Genomic DNA, 15,089 nt, shown 5'->3' on the forward strand with positions numbered 1-15,089 from the left:
TTCTGACTCAACTACTTACCAGTGAGCTGGACGTTTCGCTATGATTATCTCCTATGATTCTGACCTTTAGTGCAAGTTAGAAGCAAACCATCCGAGTCAGCCCTGAAAATTGATTGGCGTCTTCAGATTAGGGCCACGATGTTGCCGTGAGTTTCCACGCTGATAACCCACAGAACCCTCTGTCTTTGAGTTTTACTGACCTCACACCCAACTTTGTCTAAGCGGGATGTTTGGAAGTGCAGTCGCCCCTCCGGGGGCGCGGCAGGGGGCAGGCTGGCCCGAGGCTAGCTAAGGGCCGTGTGTGGTCAGAGGTGCCACAGCTGTGACGAGCCGAGTTTGACCCGCTCCCACTTGGGTTCCAAGTGTTTGGCTTTGGCAGCAGGGGCCACAGAGAACAATGCCTCCCAAGAGTCCCTTCTTGCCCTCACTCCTATCCGTGTGTCAAAAAGCAACTCTGGCGTAGAGGACAGGGTGCCTGGGGCAAGCAGCTTTCTTCTCTTCCGGGTTATTCAGCTAACCTTTCAGTTAAAAGCTAAGTTTAGTTGCCTTTAGAGCTTCTGCTTCTAAGTTGAATTGATTTGGCTAACTTAATTCTCTTGTTCCCCAAGGCTGGTGAGACTTACCACTCTGTTGTGTTTTGTCTTTAGATTTTAGGAAACCCAGTGTCTGCAGGACGGGCTGACAGGGCGGATCACGTGGGCCGGAGGTTCTCCCCTGGCAGTGCTGGTCCTCAGAGGTCCCGGCCAATGATGGTCCCATCCATCGGTTAGTGGGCCTCCTGACTGACACCTTTCTCTTTCTTCCAACCACAGAGCACATGGCTGCTCAGTCTTTGATCTGAGCATGTTTAGAAACTCATTAGGAGTAGCATTTCCACCATGTACAGAAAATTCTCCGTTATTTATGGCAAAAAGAAAGCAGAAAGAGCTTAAAACAAAATAAAATGTTCTCTAATATCATATTGGCTTTTTATGTCAATCTTCTCAAGTGACATGAGGCCAAGTGACATGAGACCTAGAAGAATTGCAGTGTGCTGCCTCTCCACGTCCCAGCTTGTCCTCTCATGAGATGCTCGTGGTCAAAGGAGCAGGAGTGGCAGCTAAACTCCAAACATTTATATAAGCCCGAGTAACGGAGAGTTCTCTACGTGCATAAAATGCTTGGGCAGCCAGGGCTCAAAGTAACAGGAGACACTACAAGGCCTGATGTCCTCGGGAGCACAGGCCGCCCTCCTCCACGTGGTTGCCTCCTTGCCCGTGTGCCCTCCTCTGGCACCCTGCCCACTCCTTCCCTTCCTTTTTGGAATTGAGCCAGTCTTGCTGAAAGCTGTCATTTTAGTCACCATAACCGACCCAGTGGGGAAGCTTGGATGGGAAGACTTCTACTGTTGGATCCACCAGAACAAATTGTGGCAAAAAAAAAATTCCAAAAAGTATTTGCAAAAGGTGATGGAACTTGGTAATCAGCCCAAACTGGCCTTTTGTGAAAACGCCCACACACTAGATGACAAACCAGGGAGTGCAGTGCAGGGAATAGGCGCACAAGGCCCGGTGATCCAGGGCTCTGGGGGCGGGGGCAGCAGAGGGGCTCCCAGAGCCTGCACACAGGGCTCTAGTTGGAGACGCACAGCTGACATTCAGGGGCCGGTCTGCCTCCTTTCACATCAGCTAAAAAGAAAGACAGATGTGATGACGTAAAACAGAGCCTCTAAAATGTCCTTTTTCCAGATTTTTCTTCCTTGTAGTGTCCAGACAACAGGGACAAAAAAGTTTCCTTTTCCAACTTTATGGTTTTAGAATGTTTTATCTATCAGTAAAAATGTCATTGAATGTTAAAGATCCTTAAAAAAAAAAAAAAGAGCCTTTTTAGTTAACTGGAAACCAACCAAACATGTACAGTCCAGCCTGGCAAGTGCTGGTCTCTATGGTTCTAGATCACCTGGCAGGGTGACAGCTGGCTTCGGTGCCCTAACCCATGCCACAGCTCTCTCATGTGCATGTCATCTGTGTGTCACCCCCTGTAACAGTCACCGAGCCTGCAAAGGGTGTCCTGGCATCCAGGGTGCATAGCCTGCGGGGACTGGCCATCTGTAGAGCTGAGGTGAGGCAGGGCTGGGGCCCCTGAACTGGATTTCAGAGTCTTCACTGGATTGTCACCATCAGGTGTGAAGATGCAACAGGGCCCATTGCATGAATGGCTGCTGTTCACATGGTTGAAGCATTAATGTCGAGGGCAATGGGGCATGGTGTCCTCTGTGGGGGTCTGCAGGGCCTCCATCCCCAATCTCTGAGGACAGGGAGGGACTCTCTGCAGAAGGGACTAATGACTGCTGCAGACAGCCAGGTGGGCGAGGAGAGGTCCAGTCCCCTGACCCTCAGCCCCAGGAGTCTCTGACAGCCTTCTGATTGGGGGTGTCTTACGGTAGAGATTTCAAAAAGGCTGCACACATGTTTTCATCTTAATAAATCACTAGTTAAATTAGCAGAGAGTAATGCTAACGTTTTAACCAAAAAAAAAAAAAAAAAGTCCCTTTTAATGTAACTCAAGAAATCCATGATGGTTTGGTTTAATTGTATGTCCTTATCATGTAGCATCACAATAAACCACATAAAAGCAAGACTAATATCAAATGCTTTGATTCATACACACACAGAGAGTATATAGCTCCGATGTTGTAAATTCTTGATCTGACAAATCAGTGTGAGGAGGATCTCAGGATCCTGATCTGTGACTTGCAGGAGGATTTAATCGGGTGTGGTTTCTTGCTTCATCATGGTTGGTCTTTGCATTTATCTGTGTGCCCTTAGGGCACCTGTCTGCAAGGTGCCCCACTTGAGAGGACCCCATTCTGACCAGGGGACTGTGACCTATCCAGGGTCTCCTGTTCCCTCTGCTGTTCTGGTGACTGAGCTCACAGAACGAGGATACATGGCATGTTCTGGGTGCCCAGGGAGCACAGATTAAAAAGGAATAAATACATGAAGCTTGGCACTTTAGAATGCAGACCCACATGGGTTTCCCTGTGAGGAGGAAATGAAATGCCAGATTCCCTTTTTCTCGTAGAGATGACAGTGGACGTTAACAGTGAAGGGGTCAGTCTGGGTCAGGTGGTGAGGGGCCTGTCCCTCCTGTATACCTGATGCTTATTCTCGCAGTACCAGTGGACTTGGGAGCACTGATTGTGCCTGTGGCATGCAGGCCTTCCTTCCTGCCCAACAGACCCCCCGACCCAGCCGTAGTGACCCCAGTGCCAGGCCACTTCCACCTCAGGGCAGAGGGGATGAGTGTCCACGCCAGGTCAGACCAGAGCTGGAGGTAAGTCCCTCCTCAGTCTGGCTTCCCAGCTCCCCCCTAGTGCCTGGAGAAGCCAGGCCCCACAGACACAGTCCATGGAGGCCACTCTTCTCTTCCTGTGGAGGTCTGGGTTTCATAAAGCAGCCATGCACCCTCTCCAGAAGAAGAGGTAGCAGAGCCACCTCCTACTCACACCAATTTACACACATCCACACTCCCCCCCCCAAACCAGAAAGGGTTCATGGGGCAGGGTGGGTCCCACCACCACTCCCGATACCATTGCACAGAGACTCTGGCCGGACCCTTTGCTGGGACCCAGCCTCGGAGACTGTCCCTGGTCTGCATGCTTCTTGCAGCACAGATGCTGCTTGGGTGAAGACAGGGTTTTCTGTATCAGGGTCCCTGAGCTCAGGCCAGCTGCCAAGGGTGTGCACTCCCATGCAGACAGCTTCGAGGACCACGGCTGTCATTGTGGGCCAACCTTTTGGAGCTGACCCAGCTCCCGGCCCCTCATGCTGTCTGCCCTCGGAGATGGGTCAAGAACCCACTGGGCGGGAGCCTCTCCCCTTCCTGGCCCGTCTCCATGGCACTGCTGGTCTGTGCTGCCATGGGCGCAAACTCAGGAGAGATGGCCCCGCTCTCATGTGTGGATGCTTTTCTCTGCCTCAGTGCTGCTCGTGGGCGTACGGAGGTAACCAGGTGCTTGGCGTATTTTCACACCATTTAATTGTGGTAACAATGAAAACCAGAGGAAGAGTGTGAGATCTTTCCATTGAGTCTAAACAAGATCAGAACTTCATGAGCCAGTGAAGGAACAAAGCTTGTTCCTGGCAGAAGACAAAGTACTGAATTTCTAGATTGTCTGGGCATCCTGAAAAAGACCCCGAATTTAAATAATGCCAACAGTCCACTGCATTTTAAAAATCAACCTTTCTTATAGTTAAAGTGCTTTTTATTTTTTGACTTTTTTCCCTGTGATGTCCTCCCGTCCGGACCCCTGTGCTCCGTCTGGGTGCTGGTCACCGCAAACCTGGCTGTGCTGAACCGGTCCCAGGGGGACAGGACAGCATTGTCTGCCAGCAGATTCCCTCCCCTGCTTGCTGCAGTGACATATATTATGATATCTAATCTAAGGTGGAGTTTTATGAAGAATGCATTTGTTGCTTCTTAAGTATTTAGGGATCAGTGAGTAACTCAGAGAAGTACCCCAAACTTGGACTGATGTGCGAATGCCTTTTGGTCACCAGAGGGGCTGTCCCACCTGCTGTGCTCAGCAGCAGACAGCCTGTCCTGCGCTCAATGCCACAATAGCTACCTGCTTTTCAAGCCCGTCTGTGATGATCTGCATATTAACCACAAACTTATTTTAAAAGACAGAAGTTACAGTGCCCCCACCATCCCTGTCTTGTAAACCATATTTCATGTAACAGCACAGGTCTCTAAGTCCAGTGGAAGGCATGGCCGGCAGGAATCACCTAGCACTCTGCCTTTGTCTCCACATGCTCCCAGATGAATACAGTGAGCGGGACCACCTTTCTCCAGACTTCTACGAAGAGTCAGAAACAGACCCTGGTGCCGAAGAGCTCCCAGCCCGGATCTTCGTGGCGCTTTTTGATTATGACCCTCTCACCATGTCCCCAAATCCAGATGCTGCAGAAGAAGAGCTTCCTTTTAAGGAAGGACAGATCATCAAGGTGGGGGCCCGGCTGGGGGCCACCAAAGGAGGGGGGGTGCTGTCACCATACTGTAGTTCCTTAGTTCGTCCCAATGGCAGGCTTTTTCTGTTGCATTAAATATTCAGCCTTCTGACCAGCAGGGAGGAGGGACCCTGTGAGTCTGAATTAGGAATAGGAGAGAGAGCCTGGTGCTCAGTCTCACGGAGAAAGCCATTCACTATGGATGGAAACATCGATAGGCAGAGTCTCAAAGTCCTGTCTTGGGGTGGGGTCTCATCGCTCACACACTCACTGTGTGAGTTCAACACACACATCTGGCAAAGTGAAGCCAAGGCCTTGACTTGTGCTCCCCACTGACTGATGGGAGACCAGTGGGTTGTCCAAAGCCTGGGGCAGAAGCTGGCTTTCAGAGGTGTAGTCTCACGGGTGGAGGGTAGGTGTGCACATCCGCAGGGCAGGTGTAGGTGATGACGGTGTTCTTCCAGCATATTCTGACAACATTCCGCTCCACGCCAGCACAGCTGATGTGCTTGTGACCAGCACTCATGCTGCCTTGGCCTTTCGCATGGGCTCCAGGTCTATGGTGACAAAGATGCGGATGGCTTCTACCGTGGGGAGACCTGTGCCCGACTCGGCCTTATTCCTTGTAACATGGTCTCAGAAATCCAAGCCGACGATGAGGAGATGATGGACCAGCTTCTGAGACAAGGCTTCCTTCCTCTGAACACGCCTGTGGAGAAAATAGGTAAGAGACAGCCTCCTGCTCACGCCTGCACTTGCTGGTGGGGCTGCTCCTGCCTCCCTAGCACCCTGAGGCCACACCACCAGCTGGGAGCAGGAGGTGGTGTGGACAGGGTCCAGTCTGTGCCTTTTAAACGAATCAAGGGAATCTGAAAATTAACCCACTCTGCAAACCAGCTTGCAATAGTCCTGCATGCTTTATGGACATATATGCACTAAATATTTATGACTTTCCAATGGAAGATGAAGTACAGCCTTGCTTACTGAAAGTCTCTCCAATCTAGAAAATACTTTGTGGTGTTTTTGAATGTTCTGAAATTTATACGTTTATAATGTGACCCCCGTGGTGATGGTCAGGAAGCGAGGCCACCGGGAAAGCTGAGGTCATGACTGTGCAGCCCTCAGAGTGGCATTAATGTCCTTATAAAAGAGGCCCCAGGGGCATGCCTCGCCTCTTCTACCCTGTGAGGACACGGCAAGGCGACCTCAGCAGAGCCCGAAGCTTCCGGAGCCTCGGGCTCGGATTCCAGCCCTCAGAGCCATGAGCCGCGAGCGCCCGCCGCGTTCTGGCAGCGCCAGGCCTGGATGCCGGGACGGGCTGAGCGCGTTGGCCCATCCGCAGGTGGGCTCAGAGCGGGATGAGGGGGCGCTGCGCTTTCCATTCTTCAGGTGGACGTTGCTGGTCCAAAAGGCAGAAAATATTTTCGCCCTTTAGCGTGGAGAGATGACAAACTCCTTCGTTTATCTTGACCCCATTTGCAAGCACGAGTGAGTACACAGCAAAACTGGTTTTGGTGAATTTAAACATTATATTTGTGATCTCTAAATTTTGCCCACAGGCAGGGAAAATCTACTCGTCACAAAAGCGTTTGCTTTCTCTAAATAGCTGGAGGCAGAAAGATACATTTTGTGTCATTTATGTTTTAGGTTTTATGCTTCAAAACATTAGGTTAGCTTAGTTCTAAATTGGATTTCAGAGACAAAATTCAATGGGTCAAAGAATATGTGTCATTTTAAGGATAATCACAAAATCAAATAAAGCGTTTCAACCTCTTTGGTATGAATGAACTCACAATCTGAAGTTCGGTAAAACCCACATCTGCTAGTTGTGGCTTCCTGTGAGTACACTGCCCGGATCCAGTCCACCAGACTGAAGCTCTGTGAGGCCTGTCCACCCCCGATTCCCTTCCTGACACCACTGTGATGGGTTCAGAGCAGGAACGGACTCTGAACACCGCAGACCCAGAAAGCCTACAAGCACTCCACTAGAAAACTGTAGCTTGATTCGTGTTACCAATTAGATTAAATGTCTGCTTTATTCTTTTTTTCTGAATGTGACTTTTGAGAGAACCTGACTGAGACTCCACAGGCCCTTCTAGCACTAGGAAGTATCATTGTCACTGCAGACTGAATGTGCTCCTCCCTCGGCAGCTGGGACAGGTGGGGTGGAGTGGAGGGGTGGTTAGGGCTGGTGGAGCAGGACCCTGTGTCTGCCTCATGGCCCTTTCCCGACATCACGTGTGGTGAGACAGGTAGAAAGTGGGTATGGACTGGAAAAGAAGACATTTAACTTTTTCTAGTCACAGATGACATGAAAATCTACTTAGAAAATCTCCAAGAATCTAGAACAGAAGTTTCTAGAACTAACAAGTGGCCTTAGCAAGGTCAACAGATACAAAAGCAATTGTTTTTCTAGATGTTCAGCATGAAAAGTTTGAAATTGACATTTAAAAAGTAATACTCTTGCCAATGCAGTGATGTAACAAAGACACAGAACAGAAGGGCAGATGCACCAGGCTCTGTGTGGCCTAGACCAGGAGGGTTGAGGAAGGTCATCAGGATCCCTAAGTAAATAGACACGATGTCACCAGAGTTCAGGCGGGTGAAGACATCCAACATCCCCACACGGACCTGCAGCTGTGACCACCCCAGTCAATGTCTGTGCCGGGATCTGTGAATTGATATGCTGAACCAGACATGTGTGCAACAGCAAAGGAACTACAGTTGCCCAACGAGGTTTTTTTTTTTTTTCAAGATTTTATTTATTTATTCATAGACACACAGAGAGAGAGAGAGTCAGAGACACAGGCAGAGGGAGAAGCAGGCTCCATGCAGGGAGCCCGACACGGGACTCCATCCCGGGTCTCCAGGATCACACCCCAGGCTGCAGGTGGCGCCAAACCGCTGTGCCACCTGGGCTGCCCCCAACGAGGTTTTAAAAGAACAGTGGAAGAACTCATGTGAGTGGGTTTGAAGACTGAGCATGTAGGTGAGCTAATGAGGGTGAGGTGGTGTCAGTGACCCCAGAGGCACACAGGTCTGTGGAACAGGGTAAGTCCGGACACAGACTGGTACGTGCACCGTCCACTTGGTTTTGACCAAGATTGGGGAAAGGACAGCCTTTTCCATAACGGGTGCTGGAATTGAGCCAAGAAAATGAAGCTCAGGCCATACTCCTGCCAAAATAAAAAAAAAAAAATGAACTCAAAATTGAACACAGTCTTAAGTGTAAAAACTAAGACCACGGAACGCCTAGGAAAAAACTTTGTGGTGATTAAGCAATGATTTCTGACATGACACTCAAACCATGACGCAAAAGAAAAGACTGGTGTCAGGCTTCAGTAATATTGAGCCATTCTAGGCTGAGAAACAGCACGAAGAGAAAGGCAAGAGGAACCACAGGCGGGCAGAGAGTATCTGCAAGTGACCCAGCTGGAGGGGAGTCATATTTAGAGATCACACAACGACTCAGCAAGAAAGCAAACCATTCATGCAAAGCGGGCCAGAGATCAGGGAGATCCTTTGCCACGGAAGATACAGGGATGGTGAACAAGCAGGTGGAGAGAGGCCAAGCATGATTGGGGAAACACAGGTAAAGCCACGACAAGGAGCCAGGATGCCCCAACTAGGATAGCCACACCCAGTGTGCACAGGGACGCGGAACTGGAGCTCCAGCCGCTGGAGGGGAACCTGCGCGGCACAGCCACTCTGCCCGACAGGTGGACGTGTCCTTCTATAGCCGGACACACATGCAGACAGTCCATCCACCCCTCCTGCGTCCTTGCCCTGGAGGAGGGGGGCTTTCGTGCACTCCGGCAGCTATGTGAGCCTTCCACTGGCTGGACTGAGGATCATGGATGCGGGGAGAACAGGCGTCTTGCCCCTGATAAGTGGATCCGTAACTGGTGCATCCACACAGGGTGCTCCTCACCAGTAAAAGTAGGACTGCTGACATGAAATCACACCAATGGATCTCAGGTGCGTTGCCTGATAAATGAAGCGAGTTTCTAAAAACTATGATTCCATCTACAGGATATTCTAGAAAAGGTGAAAGTATTGGGACGAACATAGGCCAGTGGTTATCCGGGCTGGAGGTGATGACAAGAACCGTACGGGAATTTCTGGGTGTGACGGAACTGTCCTATATCTTGATGACCAGATGGGCTCCCTGTCATTTACAGAAGCAGACTCTAAAGAGAATGTATTTCAATGACTGTTCATGCTCACAGCACTCCCTGGAGAATTAACAGCACTCAGAAGTACAGTAAGGGACCCCTAGAAGAACTTGGAATTATTTCAAGGAAACACATGTTCACAGGCCCTACAGAGGCATCCTCCTGTTTCTAAATTAAAACAGCGGTTCTTGAGCAGGAGCCAAGGTGTGGATCCCTGGACCTTCACGCACACACAGCCAGACATTGCACCTGCTAAGAGCCCCCAAAAGGGCACATAACTGATGCCTGTTGTTTTCAAAATACTTCTCTTTAATGGTCTTCATTTGTATGAATTCCAAAAACCAGTTCCAGGCACAAAGTGGCTGTGTTTGGAAGACATGCTCCAGCATCAGCTTTCTCTGGGAGAGACTGCTGTCCTGTGCTGCCCAGAGACTTTGGATCTGTTATTCCGGAGGATCGCCTACTTCATCTTAGTCTCCCTGTTGGATGGACACATTGGGGAAGGGAAACGTCCTTGCTATTGTAAGAGGGGGACAATGGGCCAGAGAAAATATGTGAGGACAAACAGCAGAAGGCAACGGGCCCCAGAGCTGGAGGCTTTGTTGGTGCGTGTGCCCCTGAGCACAAGACACCTGAGAGGCTGGTCATCTGGTCCTGCAGGCCAAGTATGCCCTGCCCTACTACCTTGGGGACGAGGGACAGGGGATGCCACTCCTTTTGAAATAACCACATGATGGCTTTCTTCTTGTGATGTAAACAGAGAGAAGCAGAAGAAGCAGCCGGCAGCCAAGGGTGACACGAAGGGTGGTGGCCCTGTATGATTACGACCCGAGAGAAAGCTCACCCAACATCGACGTGGAGGTACATGGCTGGTCCCTGGGCCTTTCCCTGCAGAGCTGCCGGGAGCCACGTGATTTGCTCTCCCACCTTCAACTTCTCTGAACGTGTCCATAGGGAGGGCGACCAGACCAGTAAATGGTAGGAGGAGATAGATAAGGGGCACAGCAGCTATGGACAAACCTCATCGCTGTGGCCCGGAGTCCTCGTACAGGATGCTATGGGAGGAGCAGTCTGTGATCCTCGTCCTCGTCCTCGGGGAATGGCTCTGTAGGGTTGTCTTGAAGGGAGAATTAATAGCCCACCTTGTCTGGACCCCGAGCGAAAGCAGTAGGGCCTCACACACGCACGTGGAAGCTGAGGGGGAGGCCTGGGCTCCTCTGCTCACATGGTCTGGGCTGGTGTGGCCCTTGACACCCTGGCAAGATGGGAGGGACTGGTCTCCAGGGCTAAGGGGCTAGGTTTTTAGCCTGTGCACCTGCTTCCTCAGATGACAAGCTGTGTCTGAGTCCATGACCCACAGTTTTCATTAGGCCCGACACGCTGCCAACTCATGGTTCAGATTCAGAGCTCACTCTCCAAGCATTTCTGTGCAGACCTGATTCCTCGGGGACACCTGGTGGCGTTGAGATGTCAGCTTCCTTCCCTCGTCTACATGGTCAGAGATAAACCCACATATCCTTTGTCTGTGTCTGCATCCTGCATTAGAGTCCATGTGCCTGTCTCTATGCTGGTGCCTGGCATGTCGCAGACACTTCATAGACAATTCATAATTGAGTAAAGGTTTTTGCACTCAGTGAAAGGTCCTTACACTGCAGAGGATGTTTCCCTGAAATCTTGGGTTTTTCATGTTAACTCTTTGACTAGTTTTAGAAGGGAACCACAGGGGTGAGGGGAACACAGCAGCAGTGCCAAGTTCTGGTGAGGATGGGGAGGTGGCGCTTTGCCTGGAGGCGGGCTGTACTCTGAGTGCATCTTCGTTCCCAAGATGCTGTGCGCAGAGGTGCTCGTCAGCTTCCTGCCCTTCCTCCCTGTTTGATTGAAAGAGCAGGTCGGTACCACCATAATAATAAAAAAAAAAAGTCAGTAGAGCATTCGTGAAGAACGCGTTGAAGGAAACCAGCAACTCTGTATGGGAAGGTGTTGTTAACTTGACCTGCTCTCTCCACAGGCAGAGCTCACGTTTTGCACGGGGGACATCATTACTGTTTTTGGTGAGATTGATGAAGATGGATTTTATTATGTAAGTTTTTGAAACATCAAAAAACACCGTTTGATTCATTTCGTATGTATATTTTTGCTTGTGTGTTCTTGCCCCTAAAATTACCTAAATGCTTCCTCTGGCTTTCAGAAAGGTCCCTGTCCCAGAGGTGATGATTCAGGAAGGTGGGGCTGTGAGCAGCTCTGTCCCTTCTTCTCTGACAAGGGCACTGCCCATGTCCATAAGCTTAAACCAAGTATACATATTCATATTCTCCTACTTAGAATTGTCTTCCATCCACACATGTACCAAACAATTTAACTTTCTGGTTATTTATAAGGTATACCTTTTCATACAGAAGAAGGAAGGAATGCAAATAAGCAAAGTTAACACCTAGTCCACACCAACAGAGTATAGGACTCCTTGCTGACCTTCCTCTGAGCTGGTGGCAGCCGGGCCAGGTGAGGAGCAAGGGTCCTGGCTCAGAGCCCAGGGTCCAGCGACCTCCTTCCTTTCCCAACATTTCCTGAGGAAAAGAGAGAAAGAATGTGGATGGGCTTCTCTTGGTGCTTCTGCACCTGGGGCCCCTGAGTGCCTCCATCCCAGGCCCGAGCCTGCAGGGCCATGAGGGAGCTGACTAGTGGGCTGATGGGGTGCCCACTGCAGGTGTGGCTTGAGACAGGGCTGCCATCCTGCACCAGGATCCCCATCTTCCCCATCCCCCTGCCATTTTAAAAAATCGCAACAGCTGGGAAAGTGTCAAGTCCCGGTAATACCTTACCGGTTTCCCTTTGAGTCCAATGAGTTCACAGCCTCAGATGTGCATGGAATCCAAGTTCCTGATTCTTGCAGGTCAGTGTTCAGTGCGGCTGCTCATGCTCTGTGCCCCATTTCTTTCTAGGTGAGACTGTAAAGGGTCTGCTAGTGGGCAGATGGCAGGCTTTCTGTCCTGTCACGGACTCGAGAGTGGGTGGGCGAGAGAGGTGGGAGCCCCCAAGGCTGAGGCACAGGCTATGGGCCGGTCCAGGTGATGCAGGAGAGCAGTTGGAGACGGCATGGGTGCCAGAGCTCGGGTGGTTTGTTGGGGTGAGTGTATTGTCCAAGAAGATGCCCAGATTCTGCCGTGGGTGTTAATAGGATGGCGTGTAGGAGGCCCAGAAGGATGGAGGGGAAACAGTAAACACCATGGGCATGTCCATCCCCCCTTCTGCCCAGTGAGCCCAGAGCCAGGGTCCATCTGGATGCCTGGAAGTGCAGGACTGTCCTAGGTCTGGGTGCTCACAGGCCTCATGATCTGAACGTGGTGCCACCGGGAATTTGAGGATGAGGCTGTGCGTTTTCACAGAACATGGTCCCCAGATGCAAGCCATCTATTCCATGTGGTGCCTGCCTGAAGGAGCAGACGTGGCTGATGCTGGAGGGGACTCTGGCTGAGGTCTGGGCTGTGTAGACATTGGAGTGTCTGCGTGTAGATGTGATTTGTGACCCTTGATGTGGGAGAAATCCTCGGGGGCCCTTGTATAGTAATGTAAGCAACGAAGACGTCCTAGAGAAAGTCTCTAAGGGACACCAAGAGAGAAAAATGAGCTCCTAGGGGAGGCTGAGGAAGGAGGATTAGAGTGGTCGCCAGAAAGGGGACAGAGGCCTCCAGGGTCGCAGCAAGGGCAGGTGGCCAGACTGGGCACGTGTGTACTGGGCTCAGGAGGGATTCTTGCTGGGAAGATGTGGGAGATACCCATACCCGGGGGTACCTCTCTTCTTTAATTTTTATCTTCAATTGTGGTAAAATACATACAATTTGCCGTCTTACTGGCTTCTAAATGCACGGTGCGTGGCGATGCACACACTCAGGCTGTCGGGCAGCCATCGTCACCATGTACCTCCAGGACTCTTTCCTTCTTGAAATCCTGAAGCTCCATCCTCATGAAACACTAGTTACCCTGCATCCCTGCCATCCTCCAGCACCGGCACCCCATCTCCTTGACGTCCCCACGAATCTCCCTGCTCACAGGGCCTCACGGAAATGCAGCCACACACAGTGAGTTTTTTTCACGCCTGCCTCACCTCACTGAGTGGAACATCGTGCAAGCCAGCATCTCCTTCCTTTTCAAAGCTGGATGCTACTGCACACTGGGTGTATATGGCTTGGCTCCCTGTTTGTCTATCAGTGGACACTTGGCCCCTGCGAATAATACAGTGATGAACATGGTGTGCGAACATGGCTCTCGGGCCCTGCTTCCACATCCCCTGGGTCCCGACCCAGGAATGGAATTGCTGGGTCATATGCTAAACCTGTGTTTTACTTTGTGAGGAGCCGCTGGACTATTTTGCCCTCAGCAGTGCATAAGGGTTCTGATTTCTCCATGTATTTGGCAACACTTTTTTTTTAATTGGTGTTTTGTTTGTTTTTGTTTTGTAGTAGCCGTCCTCATGGATGTGAGGTGGTAGCTTGTCATTTTGACCTGCACTTCCCTAAGATGTTAATATTAATTAATGTTGAATATCTTTTCATGTGCGTTGGCCATTTGTGTGTCTTTTGCGGGGAAATATCAAAGTCAGTCCGTTGTCTGCTGTTTATTTTTTTTTATTTTATTTTTTTATTTTTTTTTATTTTTTATTGGTGTTCAATTTACTAACATACAGAATAACCCCCAGTGCTGTTTAATGGGGCTCTTGTGCTAAGTTCTTTGTGTGCTCTGGACATGAAGCCCTCCGTAAATAGCTTGCAGATATTCTCTCATCCATCCCATAGGTTCCCTCTTTGCTCCGTTGGTTGTGTCCTTGGATGCAGTTTCTAATCCTGAGGGAGTGGGCTGCCCATCTCATGCTGTCATTTCCTAGACTTGCAAACAGAGCAACAAGCTCCCATGTAGTCTGGGGCCAGCCAGCCTGGGACTTGGTTTTGGGCACTGGTGGGCATTGGGGATGGTGGGGAGGAAGTGACACAGTGGCTATTACCCACTTGGTACAGATGTGCTGTGGATGGTGACCTCAACTATGTACCTGCATAGATATGTGAGAGAAAGTTCTGGAAGGGAATAGATGAGCCTGAAGAGTATTACCTTTGAGAAGGTATCAACAGACACTTTCATGTCCTCCAGATTGTTTACATTTTTAGAGTGAGAATGTGGTCGTCCATGGGACAGATCGGTAGCTCTCTGTCTGGCCTGCACACTGGACCACCTGTTGGCTGCCCATCTCCACCTCTGCTTTGGGAGGGGATCAGTCTGTCTGGATTGGTGCGCCTGTGCAAATGGTGTTTTTAAAGATCCCTAAGGATGCTGAGGTCAGCCAGGGTGAAGGGCCACTCCATTGGGCGGTCCCGAGGACTGGTCCTGGCAGTTGCCTGAGCCCTGTGACCAAACCACAGCTTCCTCAGCTCCACCCCAGACAGGCCCTTGGGGAGGGGACAGGACCCTGCCCCATAAGCATGTCCCAGGGTTGTTCTTCTGATCAGGGTGGTTTGGAACCACCGGACTCCCTTTGACTCCTGAGCCAGAACGAACCTACCAGGCAACTTTACCTGGAGCTCTGCCCCTACGACCAAAGCAAGAGGTAGGTTTTGGGAAAGGAGAGTAATTCATTCTTCTGTGTTTCTAGGGGGAGCTTAATGGGCAAAAAGGCCTTGTCCCTTCGAACTTCCTGGAAGAAGTGCCTGACGACGTGGAAGTCTACCTGTCTGACGTGCCGTGCCACTACCCCCGAGACACGCTGGTGCGCTCCAAGGCAAAACGGGTAAGCAGACACTCCCAACACTTTTGACTCCTGTCCCACTCTGCCACATACGGTTCAACAGAGTCCTCGCGTGGGTGTTTGTGCATCTTAGGCTGAAAAGCCTATGCCCTGAATCCTTTTTCTCTGCCCTTTCATGGGGGTTGTGCCTAA

At 50.6% G+C, this 15,089-nt stretch overlaps 1 protein-coding gene across 19 annotated transcripts in view; it reads left to right on the top strand.

Annotated features, from left to right (window-relative positions):
• RIMBP2 (RIMS binding protein 2) overlaps positions 1 to 15,089 on the top strand; it is a 225,179-nt gene that overhangs the window by 206,672 nt on the left and 3,418 nt on the right. For all 19 annotated transcript variants that reach the window (XM_077875224.1, XM_077875225.1, XM_077875222.1 and 16 more), the window contains 6 exons: positions 648 to 765; positions 4,804 to 4,988; positions 5,547 to 5,715; positions 9,927 to 10,027; positions 11,175 to 11,246; positions 14,805 to 14,939. In XM_077875224.1, the coding sequence (XP_077731350.1) occupies positions 648 to 765; positions 4,804 to 4,988; positions 5,547 to 5,715; positions 9,927 to 10,027; positions 11,175 to 11,246; positions 14,805 to 14,939 (780 nt within the window). The remainder of the gene's footprint in view (positions 1 to 647; positions 766 to 4,803; positions 4,989 to 5,546; positions 5,716 to 9,926; positions 10,028 to 11,174; positions 11,247 to 14,804; positions 14,940 to 15,089) is intronic.

This window comes from Canis aureus, chromosome 27, assembly GCF_053574225.1.
Source record: "Canis aureus isolate CA01 chromosome 27, VMU_Caureus_v.1.0, whole genome shotgun sequence".
Taxonomy (NCBI): Eukaryota; Metazoa; Chordata; class Mammalia; order Carnivora; family Canidae; genus Canis; species Canis aureus.